We start from the raw sequence: 19,773 nt of genomic DNA on the forward strand, positions 1-19,773 counted from the left end.
GCAGACAGACACCAGAGGGAGCAAGAGATGGCAAACTCCCAAAAACAGAAAACCTCTCTAAACTGGAAATGTACACGCATAAGTCTAGAGAAGGGGCATCCACAGAAGGTTGAGAATCTTCCATAACCCATTGCCTGATAGATTGGTGAAGGTTTTTCCCCATAAAAGGCCAGTCTAGGACAACCCTGGCAGTCCAGTGATTAGGAATCTGCAGGCCAGTGCAGGAGACACGAGTTCCCTGAACTTCAGTCACACAAAATGCAGAAGTTTTAGAGATGTGCCGCACAGCAATGTCCGTGTAGTTAACGTATTGAACTGTATGCTTAAAATGTGTTGATGAGGTAGTTGTCCAATCACTTAGTTGTGGCTACCTTTTTGCAACCCCAAGGACTGTAGCACACCGGGCTTCCCTGTCCTTCACCATCTCCTGGAGTTTGCCCAAACTCATGTTCATTGAGTTAGTGATACCATCCAACCATCTCATCCTCTGTCGTCCCCTGCTCCTGCCTTTAGTCTTTCAATCTGCCCTTAATAAGGTAGAATCCATGTTATGTTGTTCTTACCCCAATTTCAAAAGGAGAGAGAGCGTATCTTTCACTGTCTTTTCCTTCTGCCAAGATAGACATGTAGAAATAAGTTTGTTTTGAGCTGTTGAATTTTGAGTTTGTTCCAGCAGCAAACCTAGCACATTCTGACTGGTACAGATCATGAGAACCAGAGCTAACAGTGGGAGTGGAGAAGAGGAAAGACGGTAGGGAGATAGGATTAGAAAGAGGTGGTTTGACTGTGGGGGTGGGGAGAAAACTGGATGACTCATTTTTCTGGTTTGAACCTCTGAGTGGTTGATGAACTATTCACACAGAATTGGAAATAGATTAGAAAAAGGTTCCAGGAGAGGTGATCAACTCTGTTTTGGACATGTTGAGTTTTGAGAGTGCAAGTATTCAGTAAGTGTCCTTTTCCCAGAGCCTGGCACACATCAAGTGCTCAGTATTTATTTGGAACATGACTACAGTCAGGAGCACAGGGGAGATCTAGGCTATAGGAGGGTTTTGGAGTCAGGAGTAAGAAACATTGAAAGGAGGGAGTCCTGGGGAAAAACAGAATGGAATGTGGAAACTCAAGGGGGCTGGAGTGAGGCCCTGTAGGAGTTAGGTCACCGGAGGCAATTCATGGGTGAGTTTAGGGAAAGTATGACCTTAAGAGTCTCGCTGTCTAAGTTGAAAATAATCTCTCCAGTGGTTCACAACTCTTGACGTCCCTCAGTGGTGCTCTACAGTGAAGAGGCTGCATCGCACAGTCTGTCTACTGCAGTGTGCTCCAGGACTCGATCCTCACCTGAGCACAGGAGCATTCACGTTCTAGACTCGCATTTGGCCCAGTGTGAAAGATGAAGGGAAAGCTCTCTCAAGGGACCTGAGGCAGTGACAGTCAGTTAGCAGTTAATACTTACCAAGAACTTGCCATCTGTCCTTTGAAAAGAAGGGAGAACTTAAAAGTGAATTGTTACTGTGTGCGTGTGCGTGCTCAGTTGCGTCCAACTCTTCGTGACCCCATGGCATGCAGCCCTCCAGGCCCCTCTGTCCATGGATTTCCCAGGCAAGAATACTGCAGTGGGGTGCCATTTCCTCCTCTAGGAGCCATGGAGAGGTTGGCCACAAGGTGGCACTAACACTCCACGAGGAAAGGTTTTCTCTTGGGCGTTTCAGAAGTGTGTGTGTCAGCCAGTCTTGTAAGAACTTACAGAATGCTTTTAGGTTTAGTACCAAAGCGGACCACTCTCTGCTCATTCAGAATTTAATATCAGAGATGTCATTGTTGTTAGGGCAATGCTGTTACCTTTTTCACTTGTACCTGTTCTCCCGATGACGTACTTTCTCTTCAGCTAGATGGCTGAACCAACCATTGGTCCTTGAGGATTCCTCCTCTTCAATAAATGAGCCACAAGCCAGTTTGGCCCTTTTGAGACTAAGGGCATCTGCTCCCCTATTGCATTGTCACTGCCAGTAATCTGAACTCCAGTTAAATTTCCAGGAGCTTGTCACTCTGAGATGAGGCGTTTATATGAATGCATTATCTGGAGGAGGGCTTGAATGCCTGGAATCATTCCCCTGAGATCCTGGAAGAATAAGACACTGTATCTTTGATGAAATGTGGAGAGAGTCTTTGTTTCATTGATGTGATGGAATGCCATTGTCAAGGCCCTCAGCGTCCTGTGTATTCTCAGATAAAGAATTCATCAGTTTGTTTTTAACATGCTGTTTTTAGGAGTGGATTGGATGTGTTTGAGTTGGGACTGTGGGGTATTAAATTAAGAAATTTGAAAGTGATGCTTCTGGAATATTTTTTAGGGTCAGAAATTTCCCTGTTGGGCCTCTTTCTACCTGTCTAGAATCATGACTTTGCTCTCTAAACTCAGAGGTGTAAGTAGAGCTTTCTGGAAAGGTAGCCGGGGCCACAAGGTAGAGGTTTAGGAACACTTATGAAGCTGGTGCTGTTGGGGAGATGGCTGGTGGTGGGACTTTAATCAGAATAACCGTTGAGACCCCTTTGCTTGATGTCTTTTAGTGGAGCCCAAGAATGTGAACGTGATTGTGTAAGCTCTCATCTTTTCCCAGTGTCACTTATCCTTGTTTTTATGTAGCTTTCTCACCTGCCAGCTTGTTCTCTGCTCATCTTTTTTCATGCTTTCCAGGCCCCATCCTGTCCTTGGTAGCATTCAGTGTTAACTGACTCGACAGCAGTAGAATATCACCAAAATTCACATCTGCAATGAACCAGTTTGTTGCTAAAAAACAGGCATCTGCAGCCGCCTGCAGTAGCTCAGTGGCTGCATGGAGAGAATGTAAATGAACCCGCACCAGCTGTCAGTGCCAGGGCAGTTCCAGCTGTGACAGTGGACGGTTGGCACTTACTGGCCACACTATAATTTGAGGCCCAGCCAGTCAGCTGACCCCTGTGCTGAGCACAGGCCTTTACATTTATCTAGATGTGAATGAAGCCTGATCCTCTTGTTCAGGAGGATTCTCAGGGAGGACCTTTATTCAGGGAGTAATGTTGAGAAGAACCAAATGTCTGGATAACAAATGGATTTTTAAATCACGAGATGAGGGCTCATCTACTGGCGTGGAAGTCCACACTGCATGATGCAAGTGCACAGGAGTGAGGTGGGGTGGGAACTCCTCCTCAGCATTCAGCTGCCCCTGCTTCTCCCGAGGTGTCACTTCCTTCAGACCCCGGGGCCTCCAGCTGAACCACTTAAGAGCTCAGGCTGCAGCAGTATGCAGGTGTGACAGGAAGGATGCTTTGTGAGGCCCTAGTCTCCCATTGGTCCCAGAGTCATCCAAGGCAGTGTCCATCGAGGGAAAGTGGTGGTGCTGAGAACCCAAAGTGCGGCCTCCCTGCCACCACACACAGCCCAGAGTGGATCCCAAAGGCCATCCCTGTGAGCCATCCCCCGCTGAGCGCTGAGCGGAGCTGGCATTAAAACAGCAAGGTTTCAGGATGTAACTCTCATTGTCTTAATATTTTTGTCAGCTTCCAGTTTTTAAAATTCCCCATAGTGAATAGCATAGTGAGTCTGTTCATCATAGGCGTCTCAGATCCACACGCTTCTTTACTCGACATCTCAGCACATTCAACACTGCGTTTGAGAAGCCACATCTTCCAGTTAGGGGTGTGTGCTTGTGTGTTTCCGGGAAGAATAAAGGCAACGAAAAGTGAATATTGCTTACCTCTTCCTACTCTGCCTTCCCTAATAAAACTTAAATAAATACCATCTCTGCTGTTGTTTGCAGTAGTTATTTTAAAAGGAGATAGATATGTACCCAAAATAGGGAAAGGTAAAAATATGCTTGCATTACACTGAAATGCCAATATGAATAAAACATTTATTTTTGCTTCCCCTCAACTGTACAGAAATAGTTTTTATTCTTATACAGTCATACCTCATTTTATTACACTTCACAGATACTGCAGTTTTTTATTTTTATTTTTTTTTTACAAATGGAAGGCTTCTGTCAGCCCTGCATTGAGCAAGTCTGTTGCTGTTTTTCCAACAGCATTTGCTCACTTTGTGTCTCTGGCATATCTTAATAATTCTTGCCTTATTTCAGACTTTTATTATTATATTTGTTATGGTGATCTGTGGTCAGTGATCTTTGATATTACTATCACACAAGGATTATGACTCGCTGAAGGCTCAGGTGATGGTTAAACATTCTTTGGCAATAAAGTATTTTTTACTTAAGTCTGTATATAACCTTTTTAGATACAATGCCATTGTGCACATAATAGTACATTGTATAGTGTCAACAGAACTTCTACATCCACTGAGAAATCAAAACGTTCAGGAGTCTCACTTTGCTGCTTATTTGCTTTTGCGGCGGGCTGGGACAGCACCCGCGAGGCGTCCAGAGTTACGGGACTGGTGAGCGGGGGCTGGCGCAGCCCCTCAGATCTCTCCCCTCGACACTCAGAAGTTAGCTGCTGACTTTCCAGCAGGTGGTGACATGCATTTCAGAGCCAAGGTGGTCCAGACACTTAGCTCTCATGGTAGACTTCGGGGCCTGAGGACAGAACAGCAGCCTGGGCCTTGGGTATTTGCTGACCTTCCTTGCACCCAGGAAATGGGCATTGCTCTGTCCTGCCCTCAGAGAACATTCAGCGCTTCTTAATGAAGCCGTTTTAAATGGTTAAGATGTTGGCCACCTTCTAGGGGACAGATCACAGAACTTCCTGTTCAGTTCAGGATGAAGAGCCTTTCCTTTCTCCTGTGTCAGCATTGTGTGGGATGAGTACTTTTTTTGCTGAGCTGTATTGGTAATTTCTCTGTTTTGAGAGTTCTTTTTGAATACAGTTGCATGAGAAGTGTTCTTCCACGCCCTGCTCCAGGGCCAGTCCTTTGCTGGGTGCCCTAGCTTTTGTTTGTGAGGCAGCTAAGCAGACAGTCTGGAGGAGTGGTTAACATGAGGCTTTTGCTCTTAAACCTCTCTTGGTTAATCCGAGCTCTTCCTCTTTTCGGCATCATGACCTAGGTAGATACGTCATCTCCCTGAGCCACATTTCCTTTATCTATAAAATGAGAACAGTTGCACCTGTTTGATGGAGCTTTTGTAAATGGCTTGTCAGTTGTATCTCTATATAAATCTGTACCTGGGGCCTGGGCGGGGGAGGGTGGGGGGGTTGGTTTGCATTAACGACACAATGTAACTGAGGTGCTTGCCCCGCTGGCTGTCACTTGTCTCAGTAAAGCAGCCGCTGCCCTTCAGGGAAGGCGGAGACTGATGCTGAGTGTGTACAGGTGACGTGCAGACTCAGGTGAGCAGCAAAGGAACTCCTAGACAGGAGGCGCTTCCTCCCCCAGGTTTGTAGAACCCGCTACCGCAGAATCACAGAGTTCCCCTAACGGGGACAGTTGTAAAGTCGCGTCAGAGGGCCAAAAGAGGACTCCTCACTTACCTCCGATAGCATCGCTGACTCCATGGACGTGAATTTGAGCAAACTCTGGGAGATAGTGGAGGACAGAGAAGCCTGGTGGGCTGCAGGCCATGGGGTCGCTAACATTCAGACACGACGTAGCGACTGAACACCACCACTTAATTTTTCAAATCATGTACTCATAAAATTTCATTTCTTAATAGCATGCCACAGTGGAGAGGGGATAGGTTTTTGAAGCTAAATTTTTTGCTGACCAGTCTGTTCTGTCAAATGACTGCTGTCGCTTGAGCCCACAGCATTGAGGTTGAGAGGAGAGCCCCGTTCCGCCCTGGGGAGAGCTGTGCCTTGAAGCAGACTGCTCATGGGTTTGCCCTCCGTGTCTCAGCCGCTCCACTGCCGGGTCCCCTCCCTTCAGGTTTCTTGTTGATTTTTTGTTTATCCCTGTTCAGAAGGATTGGCATCCCAAGGAACGATATTCAAAGAGATGAGTGTGGGAAAGGCCTGGAGACAAAACAGATAGTACGTTTTGCTGCTGGAGAACTCAGAGTTAGTCGCAGAGGGAAGATTTTTAACAATCGTGGTTTGCCTCCATGGCCCAGTCGTTGGTCATGGTCTTCGTAGGAGCGCGCTGCCCTTTGTGTCTTGGCTGTCACCCCCACGTGCAGCGCGGCCGGCAGGCCTGGAGGTGGGGGCTGCTTGCCTTTCCTCTTACTGTCCTTTAGCAGAAGACACAGCTCCTTGTCTGTTGATGGTTGTTTTGGTCTCTACTAAAATACACTGTGGTACTTAAAAAGATTCTGTGGATTAACAGGTTTGTTTGCGCACTTCATTAAATAGAAACTCTGACCCTTTTTCGTGGATTTTCTGGCTGCCTTTGGCCATTGCTTATCAGACTGCTAACAGCCTCCGTCTGTTCAGGCACCGTTCGGGCATCAGAAGCTCTCAAGTGTCTCTCTTGCTGGAAACCACAGTACTTGTTTAGTGCTTTCAGACATTTTGCTAATATCACTTAATGCATTTTTCTGTGCCTGTGGCCTCATCAAAGGAAAGATGCATTTCAAGTCAGAGTCTTTAGAAATCTCATGTTTTGTTTTGTTTTTTTTTAAAAAAGGCCTCCTGTTAAAAATCCTTCAAGAATTGATAATCTACAAAATATCCTTTTATAGAGTCCCTTGCCTCCTTTTTGTCTTTACACTCATTGTGTGTTACTGGCTGTCAGCATCTTAATTTTAGTGATCCTCATCGTGATGTCCTTGAGAAGGGAGGGGGGTTGCATATGTGTTGGAGTGCAAAGCGATAGTGTACCCCCTTTGCATTCTCAGCACAGAGCGCTGCAGGGCTTCCAGCCTTCCAGGTAGAAGAGAAATTGTTGCTATGGTAATAACACAAGCACGAAAACACCCTGTATCCTCCTGGGTGTCTGTGTCAGGGAGAAGGAATGTAGGCAAGGGACGAGGCAGCAGAGAGGAATGTTCAGGCAAAATCAGAATGGAGCCTCTGCTGAAGCTGCCTCTGGGTGGAATTTCTTATGTTTACTGTTGAATTCAAGGTCATTTTCTGATTGCTGTGTGGTCGCTGAGAATGTAAATGGTCTTTTACTCCTCAGTGTCCTCCCTGACTTTGAGACAAACATACCGAGAATGAGAAGGGCCTCTCTTGTCCCCAGAGGGCAGGTGGGATCGACCACACAGACCCACGTCACCCACTGCCCTTCATCTCCAGTTTAACAGGCTAAGGAGCCAGCTCTGCCGTCTCTTTGGAAGCCGCATGGCAGCTGTGTGCTCTGTGTCTGTATTACATGCTAATGTCCCTTGAGAAGATGGACTGGGAACCACGTTGATAACTCAGAGCAGCGCTAGGAAACCAAGGGCAGTCCGCCGAGGTCAGTGGGAGGAGCCCAGGCGAAAGCTGGTGCACTGCCCTGCTGAGGATCAGAGCCCGTCCTGCCAGGGCTCCTTGAGGTGACGGTGGACTGTACCGTCCATGGACTTCTCCAGGCCAGGATACTGGAGTAGGTAGCCTTTCCCTTCTCCAGGGGATCTTCCCAACCCAGGGATCGAACCCAGGTCTCCCGCATTGCAGGCGGATTCTTTACCACCTGAGCCACCAGGGAAGCCCCAGAAGCATCAGAGTTGAGACCACAGAAGTCCTGGTGCCTGGCAGTAGAGCTCCTGCTGGGTTTGAGGGGCCTTCTGCCCCTTGTCCCCTCGAAGTCATGTAGCCAGCAGGTGTCGACATCAGGAATCAAATCTGGGGTTTTCTTATCATTATTTGTGTGTTTTTAGGTGTGCTTTTGGCATGATAGGTTGGTTTTTCAAGAGTCCTTGTCTTTTAGAGATACAAACTGAAATATTTATAAATGAAGTGATGTATAGTCTGCGATTTGCTTGGAAATTGTACTAGAAGAGGGAGAATGGCAGAGCAGACAGAGTTTAGGGGAGCCAAGATAGGTCACGAGCTAGTAGTTTATAAACACGAGTGATGGATACATGCGGTTCATTATATTATTTATGGTTGTGTGTATTTCCGTTTTTTCATAACAAGGCAATTTGAAAAACAATAGAAATCTAGATGGGCTTGAATTCTGTGTCTGTGCTCTGACCCACTTTGCTTTGCTGCTTTGAGGGTACCTCACTCTTGGAAACGGGTGAGACCCTTCACTGAAGTGTTCTATTTCATGGCGTAGTCACTTCCTTAAGAGATGAGGACAATTCATGACATAACAGGACAATGTCAGCAGCTGTTTGTGGGAAGATTAAAGGGCTCATCATCCCCGAGGAGTGAGGGCTACGTGTGTGGGGTTTCTCTGTAGGTGTGAGATTCTTCTGTACACCTGGTGGAGCCCTGATGTTTTCCAGCCTCCCTGGGAAAACAGATTTGAGCTGCCTGTCAGGAATCCTGAATCGGTTACTGGGCCATCCCATAACCAGTGAAATAGGGTCCTGGGGCCTGGCGCAGAGTCCTGCCAGAGGCCCAGGCACAGCCCTCAACAGATTCTCTTCCTCTGGGATGATGCCTTGCAACCTGCAGTCCACTCTTGAGGCCGGGAGGGAGACCAGATGACCTTTTGAGTGTCCTTCCAGTCCAGAGGCTCTGATTTCTAGAATACTGAGGACTTTCAAACTGGCATTGACATTTGGTTTTTAAAGAGAAGTAGGCTAAGAGAATTTCTCAGATCAGATCCCTGTAGCCCCAGAAAAGCACTTTTCAGTTTTATTTCCCATCAGAAGCACGAATATGAAAAGCATTTTAAGTTTCAGAAGCTCCCTATGTCTGATAAGCTGATCCACATTTTAGCCCAAAGAGAGTGAAACATATCATGGTTTTTTTTCTTGTCTTTGACAACAGCCTGTCCTTTTGCCTTTCTCTCCCCTCTTCTGTCACATTTTGCTGCTAAAAACATCTGTTGCTCCCTGTCTTGTTACCACAGCCCTCTGGCCTTTTAATTCTCTCCGAGGCCAGCACCCGCTCTGACCTGACCTTATCTCTGCCAGCTTGGATCTTTTTTTTCCAGGTGGCACCCTTGCCCCTAAAGCCTTCATTCCAGGGCTCTGCCTGCATGTGGGTCCTTCCCTCTCTTTCTCTGGACTCAGTCCTTCTTAAAAACTTTTGTCTGGTCACCATGCAGAAGCCCCCACAGGGTCTTGCCCCTTATCGTCTCTGACATTTTTTCCCTCTTCTCTTAACACGTTCGTGAGCCACCCCCTCAGCCTAGACTTGTGGCAGGGCAGGTGGGACTCTGCCCTGTGGGGCTCTGGTCAGATCTGGTCATTCAGATACTGACTGAGCGCTGCCAGGCCTGAAGAAGTGCAACAGGGGCAGCCACAGCCCTCCTGAGCTCTGAGCAGGGGAGGTCAGCCCCGCGAGGATGGGAGCTGTGACGGCGGCTGCTCCCAGAGTCGGGCGAGCACACCATCAGGAAACGCTTGTGCAGGAGCAGGGTCTCGGCCTGACTGTGGCCTAGTGGGTGGAGCAGGGGACCGGGCCTCTGACGTGAGCAAAGCAGTGTGAGTGGCCAGCCAGCAGGCGGTGTGACGGAGCAGGAGGACGTGGACTGGGAAGAGATTCAGACCCCAGATTGCGAGGGCTTCACAGGGCAGAGTGGGGACAGTGGGTCTGGTTCTGGGCACTCCAGGGAGCTGTTGACAGCCCGGATGTTAGTGATCACAGTGCCAGAAGGGTGGACCTTGAGCGCCATGAGGGAGGGAGTGGGAGGTGGGGAGGGCTGAAGTACAGAGCGTTAGGGGAACTAGGCAGTCTTGTCAGTGGTGTTATCGTAAAGTGGCATTTCTGATGACCTGGTGACCCAAGACCTGGGTCACACAGCGCTCCCATGGCCCTAAGTTAACAAACTCTTCAATCCAGAGGCTGGTTTGTTTACGTAGTGCCTCGAGTGCTTGTGCTTCCTTCTCCAGAAGGTCTCAGTGGGGTTGGATTGGCCTGAAGAAACACGGTCTTCTGAGGACTGATCGGGGGCTGCCGGGGAGGGGCAGCAGCGGGCAGGAGGGACGGTGGAGGTGGCTGCTCGGGGCCAGCAGTGGACGCGATCAGCCCAGTTGTCCCGGAGGCTCCTCCCTGTGGTGGGGCTTCCCCAGCGCACAGCCCCCCGTGGGTCGAAGGGGTGTTGGGAAGGGGGCCCGACGAGAGGCCAGGCGCGTCCTTCAGCAGCTGCTGCTGCTCTGAGGCAGCTCCACACCGGCGTGTTTGCTGTTTCTAGTCCTGGGTGCTTCTTAAACGTGGAAGAAACCACGTAACCATCAGAGTTTTTTCCCCACACATTTAAAAAGACTTGTTTTCCAGCCGAAAGCATGTTGGATTAAGCTTAATTTCTCACTCAGATGGGCCTGATTTCCCTAACTCTGATGTGCATACAGAGATTTGCCAAATTTTCCTCTTACAGTGTGTTTTCCCAGCTGCTGAGAGGCCTGCTTTTTTCCTGTGGGCCTCCTGACAGAAATGCAAACTATTTACGGCCCTGTGGTACCAACTGCTGTTATTACCACAGGGACTTGGATATCGGTGTGCTTTCCCAGGAGCTGCATTTATCTGGGGCCGATGTTACCTCCCCTGTCCCCCTGAGCCATCCGGGAGACGGGGCCCAGGTTGGCTGGGCTGCAGGGAGAGCCACAGCCCCTCCAGAATGAGGTCACTTCGCTGCCCAGCTCCAGGCCCACATCCTCGTTGTACAAGGAAATGAGGTCTGTTCCTCAGATGTGATCTGATTGGAACTGTGTTTTCTGGGACTCACAAACACAAACCTTTTGATGCCTTGTTTTGTAAAAGGTGCATTTTCATAAAAATGAGGCTTGATGCTATTTCTCAGTAAGTGTGTCGCTGTGCAGGCTAGGCTCTCACTGGGGAGCTGTGTGGCTGGGGCTTTGCTTTTCCCTTGCCGAATGCCAGGCGTGCACTGTCCATCCAGGGGTGGCTGAGAGGAGAACACTTGCTTGCTGCCAAAACCACAACAAATGACAACTTTCCGTTCTGTCATCTCTCAGCTCCACTGCTGGGCAGGCAATTCATTTTTCTACCATAAAAGGGCAATGAAGCTCGCGTAGAGCCGTGTGCCTTCTGCAGTGAGAAAGCAGAAGACGTGCTGGGGGAGGACTGCGCCACGGGAGGCGCAGCGGCTCGGTGGCCCGGCCCACGTCCCTGCGTAGGCCAGGCTGCTGAGCAGCAGCTTCCGTCGCAGGGAGCAGGGCATGGAGGGCCTGCCAGCCCCCTGGGTGCCATCACACTCACACTCGTCTGGTGGGGAACAGGGGTGTGGTTCCAGCCCTGTCGAGGGGACAGCACTGGGCCTGCCCAGGTGACTCTCCTACTGGCATTTGCTTCTCTCCATCTGTAACTGTAGACGTGGGGTTTATGAGGGGTAGAGGGGAGTCGTACAGCCCAGGCATCTTCACTGTGCATGTGAAGCAGGCGGTTCACACAGCCTGAGGAAGCGATCAAACCATCGTCTTTGAGTTACATGAGAACTCCTTGTCAGGGACCGCTCTAATCCCTCTGTGTCCTCAGCGGTCCACTGGTGCACAGTTTGACTCAGGTGAGTCACAGAAATCTTGACTAACAGAAACACAGTTCCTGGTTGATGGGTTTGTGTGTCAGTCAACCAGGGTTTCAGACAAATACCTGTGCTGTGTAGTGTCAACTCATGTATCCTTTAAATTCATAAGTAAAATTCATGGATCCTTTAGGTGCTTGTAATTAAATGTGCAGAGTTGGTAAAGGGTAGATAGAAAGCAAACGCTTAGCAGTTTTGACAACATACGGAGCGCTCCAGAGATAGTGATTGCGAATTTCCTGCCCCGTACACCCTGGCAAAGGAACCCAGATGCCAGCTTGACACAAACTGAGCGGCAGCACAGAAAGCAGTGTTTCAACAGGAGCCCTGCGCCAGTGCACGGCCACCCTCGAGGACGACTGTTCGAGGCCTCTGCCTTCTCCGAGGGGAGCAGCCGCCGCCCCAGAGAAGGCATTGTTCTTGGGCTGAGTCAGGAGCAGTGCCCACATCTTTCAGCCTGGCTCCCTTAAAGATTTTCTTGTAGAGGAGAACTGAGGTTTGTTTTATCATTTAAACTTACCTTAACTCTTAACTGCACATCTGATTTCATAGCGAGTGCTGGGACTGAGCTGAGCACATTCCTAAGGGAATAAAAATCATGTCCAAAAATCTTGCTGGTCTGAAAATTTGGGAGGAAAGCAAGGATTTTCAAGGTTAAATTTTATTGCCCAGATAGTGCTGGTGGTCAGAGTAGATTCTGAGCTCATTGGCTCAGAACCAGAGGTTAACTCAGAAGTCATTCCTGAAGGAGAATATCACTGAATGGAGGTGGCAGAAACAAGCTCAGTGTGAACGGTTCAGCATTGCATCCCTCAACCTCGATGGGAAGCGTAGGACTAGTTTAAAACCTTGTCCTTCCAGGAGGTAATGGTCTTCAAATGGAAATTTACACAAGTCTTTCTTCGTATGACCTTCCTAAGTTCTTTTTTTCTCAATAGTGTAAAATTGAGTATCCTATTAATCTATCAGAGAGCTAATTGGTATTTTTCCTTGATGCCTCTCAAGACCTTCACTGCCCTTGAAGTAAACAGGACAATTCTGCACAGAATTCCTCTCTACTGTGCATCTCACACTGTCTTTCCTTGTAGAAACCTTGGAAGCCCTTGTTTTTTTATGAGAAGCAGGAAGTGGATTTCATCTTCAAGAACAATTACTAATTCTTATTAAGTGTAATTTTGATAGGCTGATTTCTCAAGCAAGCAGCACTTCTCTCTTGGACTGAGTCTCCCCTTCCCCATCCATCACTGTCTATGCATGCCTGGGCGTCCTGGCCATGTGGTGACCGGCTCAGAGACATCAGCCTGCTTGCTTCCTAATTTGGTCAGAGTATGCTTCAGGCAGCCTTGCCTAACTAAGAAAAACACAAACACAGGGAGTAGCTTTGATACAGCAAAGGGGAATTTCCTTTTATCAAGAGACCTGCAGTTTGCCTCTTACTTCCTCTAAAAAGAAGAAGTCACACTTTGGGAGGCTAGGCTTGCCCTGCAGGTGCCTCTTTGAGCCTGCTTCTTCACGCCGGCCCCCCAGCCAGGTCCCGCTCTGCCCTCCTGCTCCGCCTTAGTGCCTCCCAGCACTGACAGGTCAGTTTCATTCTTAAGGACACCCATTTTCCACTTGCGTGTTCATCAGCAGGAAACAGAACAGACCACGTGTGCGTTCATACAAGGACATACACCAGAGGTGGGCAGGCTTCTTTTTTTAATATAAAGGGCAAGATAGTAAATATTAAACATTTTAGGAATTTTGGACCAGTCACAGATGCTCAGCTTTGCCTTTGTAACTTGCACATAGCCATAGACAGTACATGAACAAACAAATAGGACTGTGATTTAGTTAAGATCATATTTACAACAAGAGGCAACAGACCAGATTTGACTTGTGAGCCAGGACACCATAGCATTAAGGAGAATGACATGGGTCTAGTTGTGCCAATCTGAAGCTATCAGCAAGATGTATTAAGTTTAAAAAAGAAAAAACAAACTGTATAACAGTGGATATTGTACGCTTATATTTGGCTCTCAAATGGGAGGAGGAGGAAGAGGAGTTGTATGTGGTCATGTGCAGATGGTCTGTGTGAATGGAGAGATAAGAAATTGGTTGCAGGGAATTGCTTTGGGGAAGGCTTTCTCCGAAGGGAAGAGGGAGTATTGTGCGTGTGTTACTTTTCCAATTAAAAAAATAATTGCACTTGTTTTCATCAACCTAGTCATCTCTGAACTTCTAAAACAAAAAGGTTTTTTTTTTTTTGCCTTTTTTTTGCTTTTAGGGAACTTGAGGGGAAAAAAAATGATAAACATGATTTTGAAAATATACTTGCCCATTTTCAAACCTGTCGACCTTCCTCCTGGATCCCTGGGAGGGCTGACTTCACCACCCTCAGAAGGGGAGCTTTTTGCCTCAGGTTGTAGGTGACTGATGCAATTTTGTGGAAAGAGCTAGAACTCTGACAGCTCTGCCTTTCTTCTCACTGGCCTTTCTGCAGGAGCCCTGTCTCCAGCACAGTGAGAAAACCTTGGCACAGAAGTTAGAGCCCCATGGGTATAAATACAGCTTTCAGTAATTATGATTCAAGACTGCTTCCAACTGCTTCCTTTTCCCACAGAGACTATTTCTGACTAACAAGTAAGGATGGGATCTGATTCACCCAAGCATCACTGGGACCAGCTTTTAAAATGTCTGGTTTTGGTTGTGAAACCAGCAGATAAAGTTGTTACTTTCCTAGTAAGTAAAGCAGTTCAGTTTTGGTTGGTGAGCAAGAAGTGAAGGGCTGTCTCAGCTTAGGTCAAGTAGATACAAACAGCGCAGGAGTCACAGCTGACTGTCTACCTGGCCTCAGGACTGACTGTCTACCTGGCCTCAGGGCCCTGCCCCCATCTCCCAGGCAGATATTTTTCAAACAGCCAGGCTCATCCTTGCCCAGGCCTGATATGCAGGCGTATTTGCTGTTACTCAGTTCTGATACAAAGCTCCGGATAGGAATGCTGGATGTGGTATTGTTGGGTAGAGATTTGCAGAGAAGGGGATGCAGCTATAGCATCATCTTGTCTTGGGCACTGAAGGAGGGCCCAGCGTCACTGGTCTTGACTTTCCTGTGTAGGCTTCATTGCGAAGGTACTAGTTCGGCTGAACAAGCAAGCACTGCCTTTTGTGAGAGAGGTCGTTTAAAACACCAAACATACATTTGCAAGATGCTGGTACCATTTCCTCTGGCCTGTTTCATACACTAGTAGCTCTTCAGTGCCTGAGACCTAACAACACTGACTGCCTCCCCGCCGGGCGGTCAGGCTGTGTCCACTCGAGAGGAGAGGCGGCGCTCGGCTTGGTGAAGGGCCCTGGGAAGCTGTGCTTCACTGTACACACTGCCCCTGGAGGGGAGCTGGGCGTTTTAAACCAGATTGAAAACTGACTCCTCGTCCCCTCCCTCCTCCTTTCTCTTCCTCCCTCCCTCCCTCCCTCCCTCTCTTTCCCTCTCTCTCTGTCTCTCTCTGTCTCTCACACACACACACACGCACATGCGCAGGCGTGCGCCTTCCTCTTCTACCAACACCACCTGCCTCCTGCCAGCTCTCTCCATTACTGCTTTTAACCTTGAAACCTCTGTTGTACACTTACGCATTCATCCTGTTCCTGCTCGTGCATTATTAATGGGCCTGGAGCAATCTAGCCAGAGCACTGACATTACTAATTACTGCTTATAACTGAGAAGTAAGGAGCAGGGAGTGAAGTGGGTCACGAGACGGTGTCGTAACAATAAAATACTGCTGTCAGGCAGAATTGCTTGGTGTCTGTGCTTGTTTGTTCAGGGTGGAGATGGGTCTTCACCAGAAGCAGACCCAGCAGAGACCCTGTCAGTGGGTGGGGAGGTGCTCTTCACATCTCATCGATGGGTCACCCCAGTCTCACTGTCTGTGTGCAGGGTCAGAGAACAGGGTTCATTTCTCTCAGAACTTAGGAGCAGCCAGAACTCGTTATGGCAGAACCCCTTTGAAGGGAGGTTCTTTGCGCGCTGCGTGGTGAGCCAGATGGGACTGCGTTCAGGTGGCAGAAGAGGCATTGCAGGGGGTGCCGAGACGTGTGCTGGCATCAGCCCTTCCCCTCCGGGCCCGAGTTTACTTACCTGAGTCAAGTCTCTGCCAGCCCCCAAATCCACACTCCGCGGTGAATGAGACACATTTGTGTTGTTGGAAGACGTGAGCTTGGCAGTGAGCACTTGGACTCACCTAACGTTCAAACTGTTGGGCGGCAGAGCATCAGCAGCCAGAGAAAGCGGCGGCAGGGCGCTTCTCCCCAGTCCCCACACACCCCCACCCTTTCCGAATGCGCGTCCTTCCTCCCTGTGGGGCAGGGGACAGTAACAGCGGCCCTGCCCACGTGGAGGATGTGTTTGGTGGACAGGCCCACGTGAGCTGGTGTAGTGGCTTCTGAGAGGCAAGGGCGGCACGTCCTCCCGTGGTTGCTTCCCGGAGAGAACTTCATGCTGCTGGAGCCACCTTTGTGTTGCCTGGGGAACCTTACAAACTGCTCTCTGATCAGAAGCCTGTCCATCTTCTGGAAAGCACTGCCCATGTCCTCTTGGAACAGGAAGTAGAAGGGGACTTTAAAGATATGAGTAAACTGATGCAGTTGAACTCTGCAAGCATGGGCCTCATTTTCTTGAACTCTTTACATCTAAATTATTTTACTGAAGTGTGCTATCATGGAATTACAGCCCTGAGTTGAGTCCAGGGGAAAAGAAAAACTGATTTGAAATAATATTTTTTAATTGTTGAAAAACAGGAAAAACCATTTTGAGAGGACACAAGCTTATACTTTTCCTGAAAAGAAAACTGCTTCATAAAGGGGAGGAATTGTTAATCATTTGATGGTAGAACTGAAAGGATGTGGGCTTCTATGTTCCCTGTCTCGTGGGCTGCCTCTCTTTTCTTTTATATTACTATAAATAAGGCCAGAATCGAGAGGATGTAGGGAGAGTGAGTCATGATTCTCAAAACTGAAAGTGAGTCCCGTTGTTTTTTCCATATCACACACACCAGCAAAATGCTGAAGCAGGGCTGAATGGGGGGGGGGGGTGGGCACTCTTTACTCTCCCCGGCCCTGGCACCCCCAGTGGGCCCTCAGGCTCCTGGTGGTGGTTTGTCCTAAAGTCTTGACTTTTGTTTTGTGGAGCCATGGCAGACCCACTTGAGGAAGAAGGGTTGTTTCTTTAATCCAGTTCTTAAAATGTTTTCACTTGTTTTTCTCTTCTCTCAGTCAACTCTTGATTTTGGAGTTTCTTCAAATTTTACTTTAAGAAGCAGTAATCTGGGAGTTCCCTGGCGGTCCAGTGATTAGGACTTAGCACTTTTACTGCCCGGGCCTGAGTTCAGTCCCTGGTCAGGGAACTAAGATCCTGCCAGCCCTGTAGAGCAGGGGGAAAAAAAAAGATTAAAAGGCAGTGATTTGCATAGTAATGTTGGCTGTTATCTTCATTTAGGAGCCTGAGTCATACTTTATCAAAAGCAACCCTTTTGTTGCTAATAAAGTAAGATAGATAAATTGAGAATTGGCCCACCCCTAGAAAGAGTGAGCAACAAAATTTTGCAACCCATTCCAAAAAATTAAAATAAGGAAAGACCTATTAGTACGGATCAGGAAATCTCTCCAAGAAGTACGCTATTGAGTACAAAAAGCAAGGTACTTTTTGGGTGCAATTTTAAGCTTTTTTCCTGGGCTAAAACTCAGGTGTTCACTCATTATGCCTTTTTGTGTTTCTCAGCATGTACATGTATTTTTTTTCTTTAACCATTGTCCACAGAGATATAAAAAACAAAAACTACTCCAGGATGGAATTCTGAGTTTTAGCTGAATGCTTTTTCCCCTGATCTTCAGTCTGTTTGGAATGAACCAGTCGGCTAGCTCCCGCTGCTCTCTTTTTTATTCTGAGTATCTGAGCGTGTTGTGTGACATCCAGCTTTTACCCTGCTTTGTTTACTATCTGTTTGTGCTTTTCATACCTTCTTATTCTGCTTGTTCCCTCTAATAGATGGTAAAAATAATTGAAAGAAGACAATCTTTGTTGAATTATTTTGGTTTTACACAGTTCTGTACTTTTAACAGCAGAATAGAAAGCCTGATGTCCTCACAGGTCAGCTGGAGGAATCCAGGACTCGGAGTGAAAGTGCCTTCTGTTTACTCTCGTGGCTCTTCCAGGAAAACCTGGCAGGGCTTTGTGCCATTTAGGTAGTAAAATGCCATGTTCTTCATCTGAACTGAAGTGCTCCCTCCATCTGCTAGACCTAGAGTTGTATCTGGTTTTCGCTGGTAGAAGTAAGTGAAATTCATTAGGCAAAAACTTCTGACATTAAATGTTTTAAGTTTTCTCGGGAACAGAATCAATACACAGAATACAAAGACTTTGTTATTGAACAGACCCGTTTTTCTGATGTTTATTTACTGCTCCAATCATCTCTTTGGTTTTGTCACACAAGTGTATGTTCCTCGGTTCTTTGTCTCGTCACAACAAAGATTTGGAGCGACGGACATTAAAGCCCTCGGCGCGTCACAGCTCTCGGGTCTTGGACAAACCGTGCTACAGCTCTTAGGCAAATCAGTGTTACAACTCTATTTTATTTAGAAGATAGCAGGAGAGAGAGAGAAAGAGAGAGCGTGCGCACATGCGGGAGATAGAGTCCGAGAGAAAGCAGTTTGGCTCCTCCTTTTATATGTTTTTTCCTCCACCTGGGCCTGCCCTATGCAAATTGGGCTTAGCCAGGAGTGCTGTTTGTTCTGTTTGTTCTGCCTGAAGTCTTCACTCTGGTCCTCAGACCTTCCTTGTCCTTTAGGCACTGCCATTTTGGACTCCTTTTCCCTATTCTACCTACCTAACAGTTTCATTTCCAAAAGCCAGTACCTTTCATCAGACATAAGTAAAATGGTAAGAACAACTTTTTTTTTTTTTCTTCTTCTTGCTAGAAAACAGGGGAAAGAGTATGATAGTAAGTTAAATGTAATATTAAATATCGTGAGAGTTCTGGGCATAACCTAGGTGGTGTAGACAGGCCCTTCATTCTCTTAGTGACTTGGTTTCCTCACGTGTGAGTGGATATGATGACACTCTGGGCTATCTGAGGATCAAAGGAAGGGATGTTAGTAAAATTCCGAGACAGCACCCTTAATCTTGACAATGTAGGTAGGTTCGATTATCTTCTCCCTTCCCTCATTAGGAAATAAACAAAAGACGAGGTTTTTACTGTTATGAATTCTCCCTCATTTGGGGCATCTGATTTCTTTACTTCATTTTTCTCTGAAATGATATTACTGAATCACTTGGATTTCTCCTTGAATGAGATCTACTTACCTCAGGATCTTTCAAGTGGGAGAGGAGCTTCACACAGACTTTTGGACCTAGAAGAAACTTTAAAACGTCAGTTAGATCCACTGGTGTCAGTATGACAGTCTCTCCACATTATCTTTGTCCAAAACTTAGATATGAGTATATCCTTTCCTTCATGTTTGAAAGCTCTGCCTCTTCCTTTAATTTCTGGTTTTGATTTGGAACCTGATAGTCGGAGAAGGCAATGGCAACCCACTCCAGTACTCTTGCCTGGAAAATCCCATGGACAGAGGAGCCTGGAGGGCTGCAGTCCATGGGGTTGCTGAGGGTCGGACATGACTGAGCGACCTCACTTTCACTTTTCACTGTCATGCATTGGAGAAGGACATGGCAACCCACTCCAGTGTTCTTGCCTGGAGAATCCCAGGGACGGGGCAGCCTAGTGGGCTGCCGTCTCTGGGGTCGCACAGAGTCGGAGACGACTGAAGCGACTTAGCAGCAGTCCTGACAAATACATTCAGTTGACCATGGTCATGGATCCAGTTAGAATAATCAGGGCTTCTGCTTTTATCTTTTAAGATCTTCTGTAGGTAAAATTCCTTTAGCACAAACATCCCTGTCTTTGAAAACTTTGTCGATAAATTGTCCAAACTTAGCCGTCTTTGCTCAGGCTGCTCTAACACATTAGCACAGACTGGGTGGCTTAAACAATAGACGTTTACTTCACATAGTAATGGAGGCTGGAAAGTCTTAAGATCAAGGCCTTGGCAGGTTCAGTTCAAATGAGGGCCCTCTTGTCTATATATCATGACATGAGGAAGAGCAGAGGGGGCAGGTTCTCCTGCCTCTCCTTGGAATGAATCCCATCCATGAGTGCTCCACCCTCAAGGCCTTCCGAAGGTCCTACCTCCTAATGCCATCACGTTGGAATTAGGATTGCAATGTGTGAATTATATGG

General features: G+C 47.6%; 1 protein-coding gene across 8 annotated transcripts in view; it reads left to right on the top strand.

Annotated features, from left to right (window-relative positions):
* Positions 1–19,773, top strand: part of RNF216 (ring finger protein 216) — a 121,104-nt gene that overhangs the window by 46,593 nt on the left and 54,738 nt on the right. Inside the window, exon 14 of one of the 8 annotated variants that reach the window (XM_055562122.1) lies at positions 1,240–3,773. The exons of the other annotated variants lie outside the window; for them this stretch is intronic. Coding sequence (XP_055418097.1) covers positions 1,240–1,365 — 126 coding nt within the window. The 3' untranslated portion in view covers positions 1,366–3,773. Of the gene's footprint in view, positions 1–1,239; positions 3,774–19,773 lie in introns of those variants that run through there. 8 annotated transcript variants of the gene reach the window in all.

Source organism: Bubalus kerabau, chromosome 23 (assembly GCF_029407905.1).
Source record: "Bubalus kerabau isolate K-KA32 ecotype Philippines breed swamp buffalo chromosome 23, PCC_UOA_SB_1v2, whole genome shotgun sequence".
NCBI lineage: Eukaryota > Metazoa > Chordata > Mammalia > Artiodactyla > Bovidae > Bubalus > Bubalus kerabau.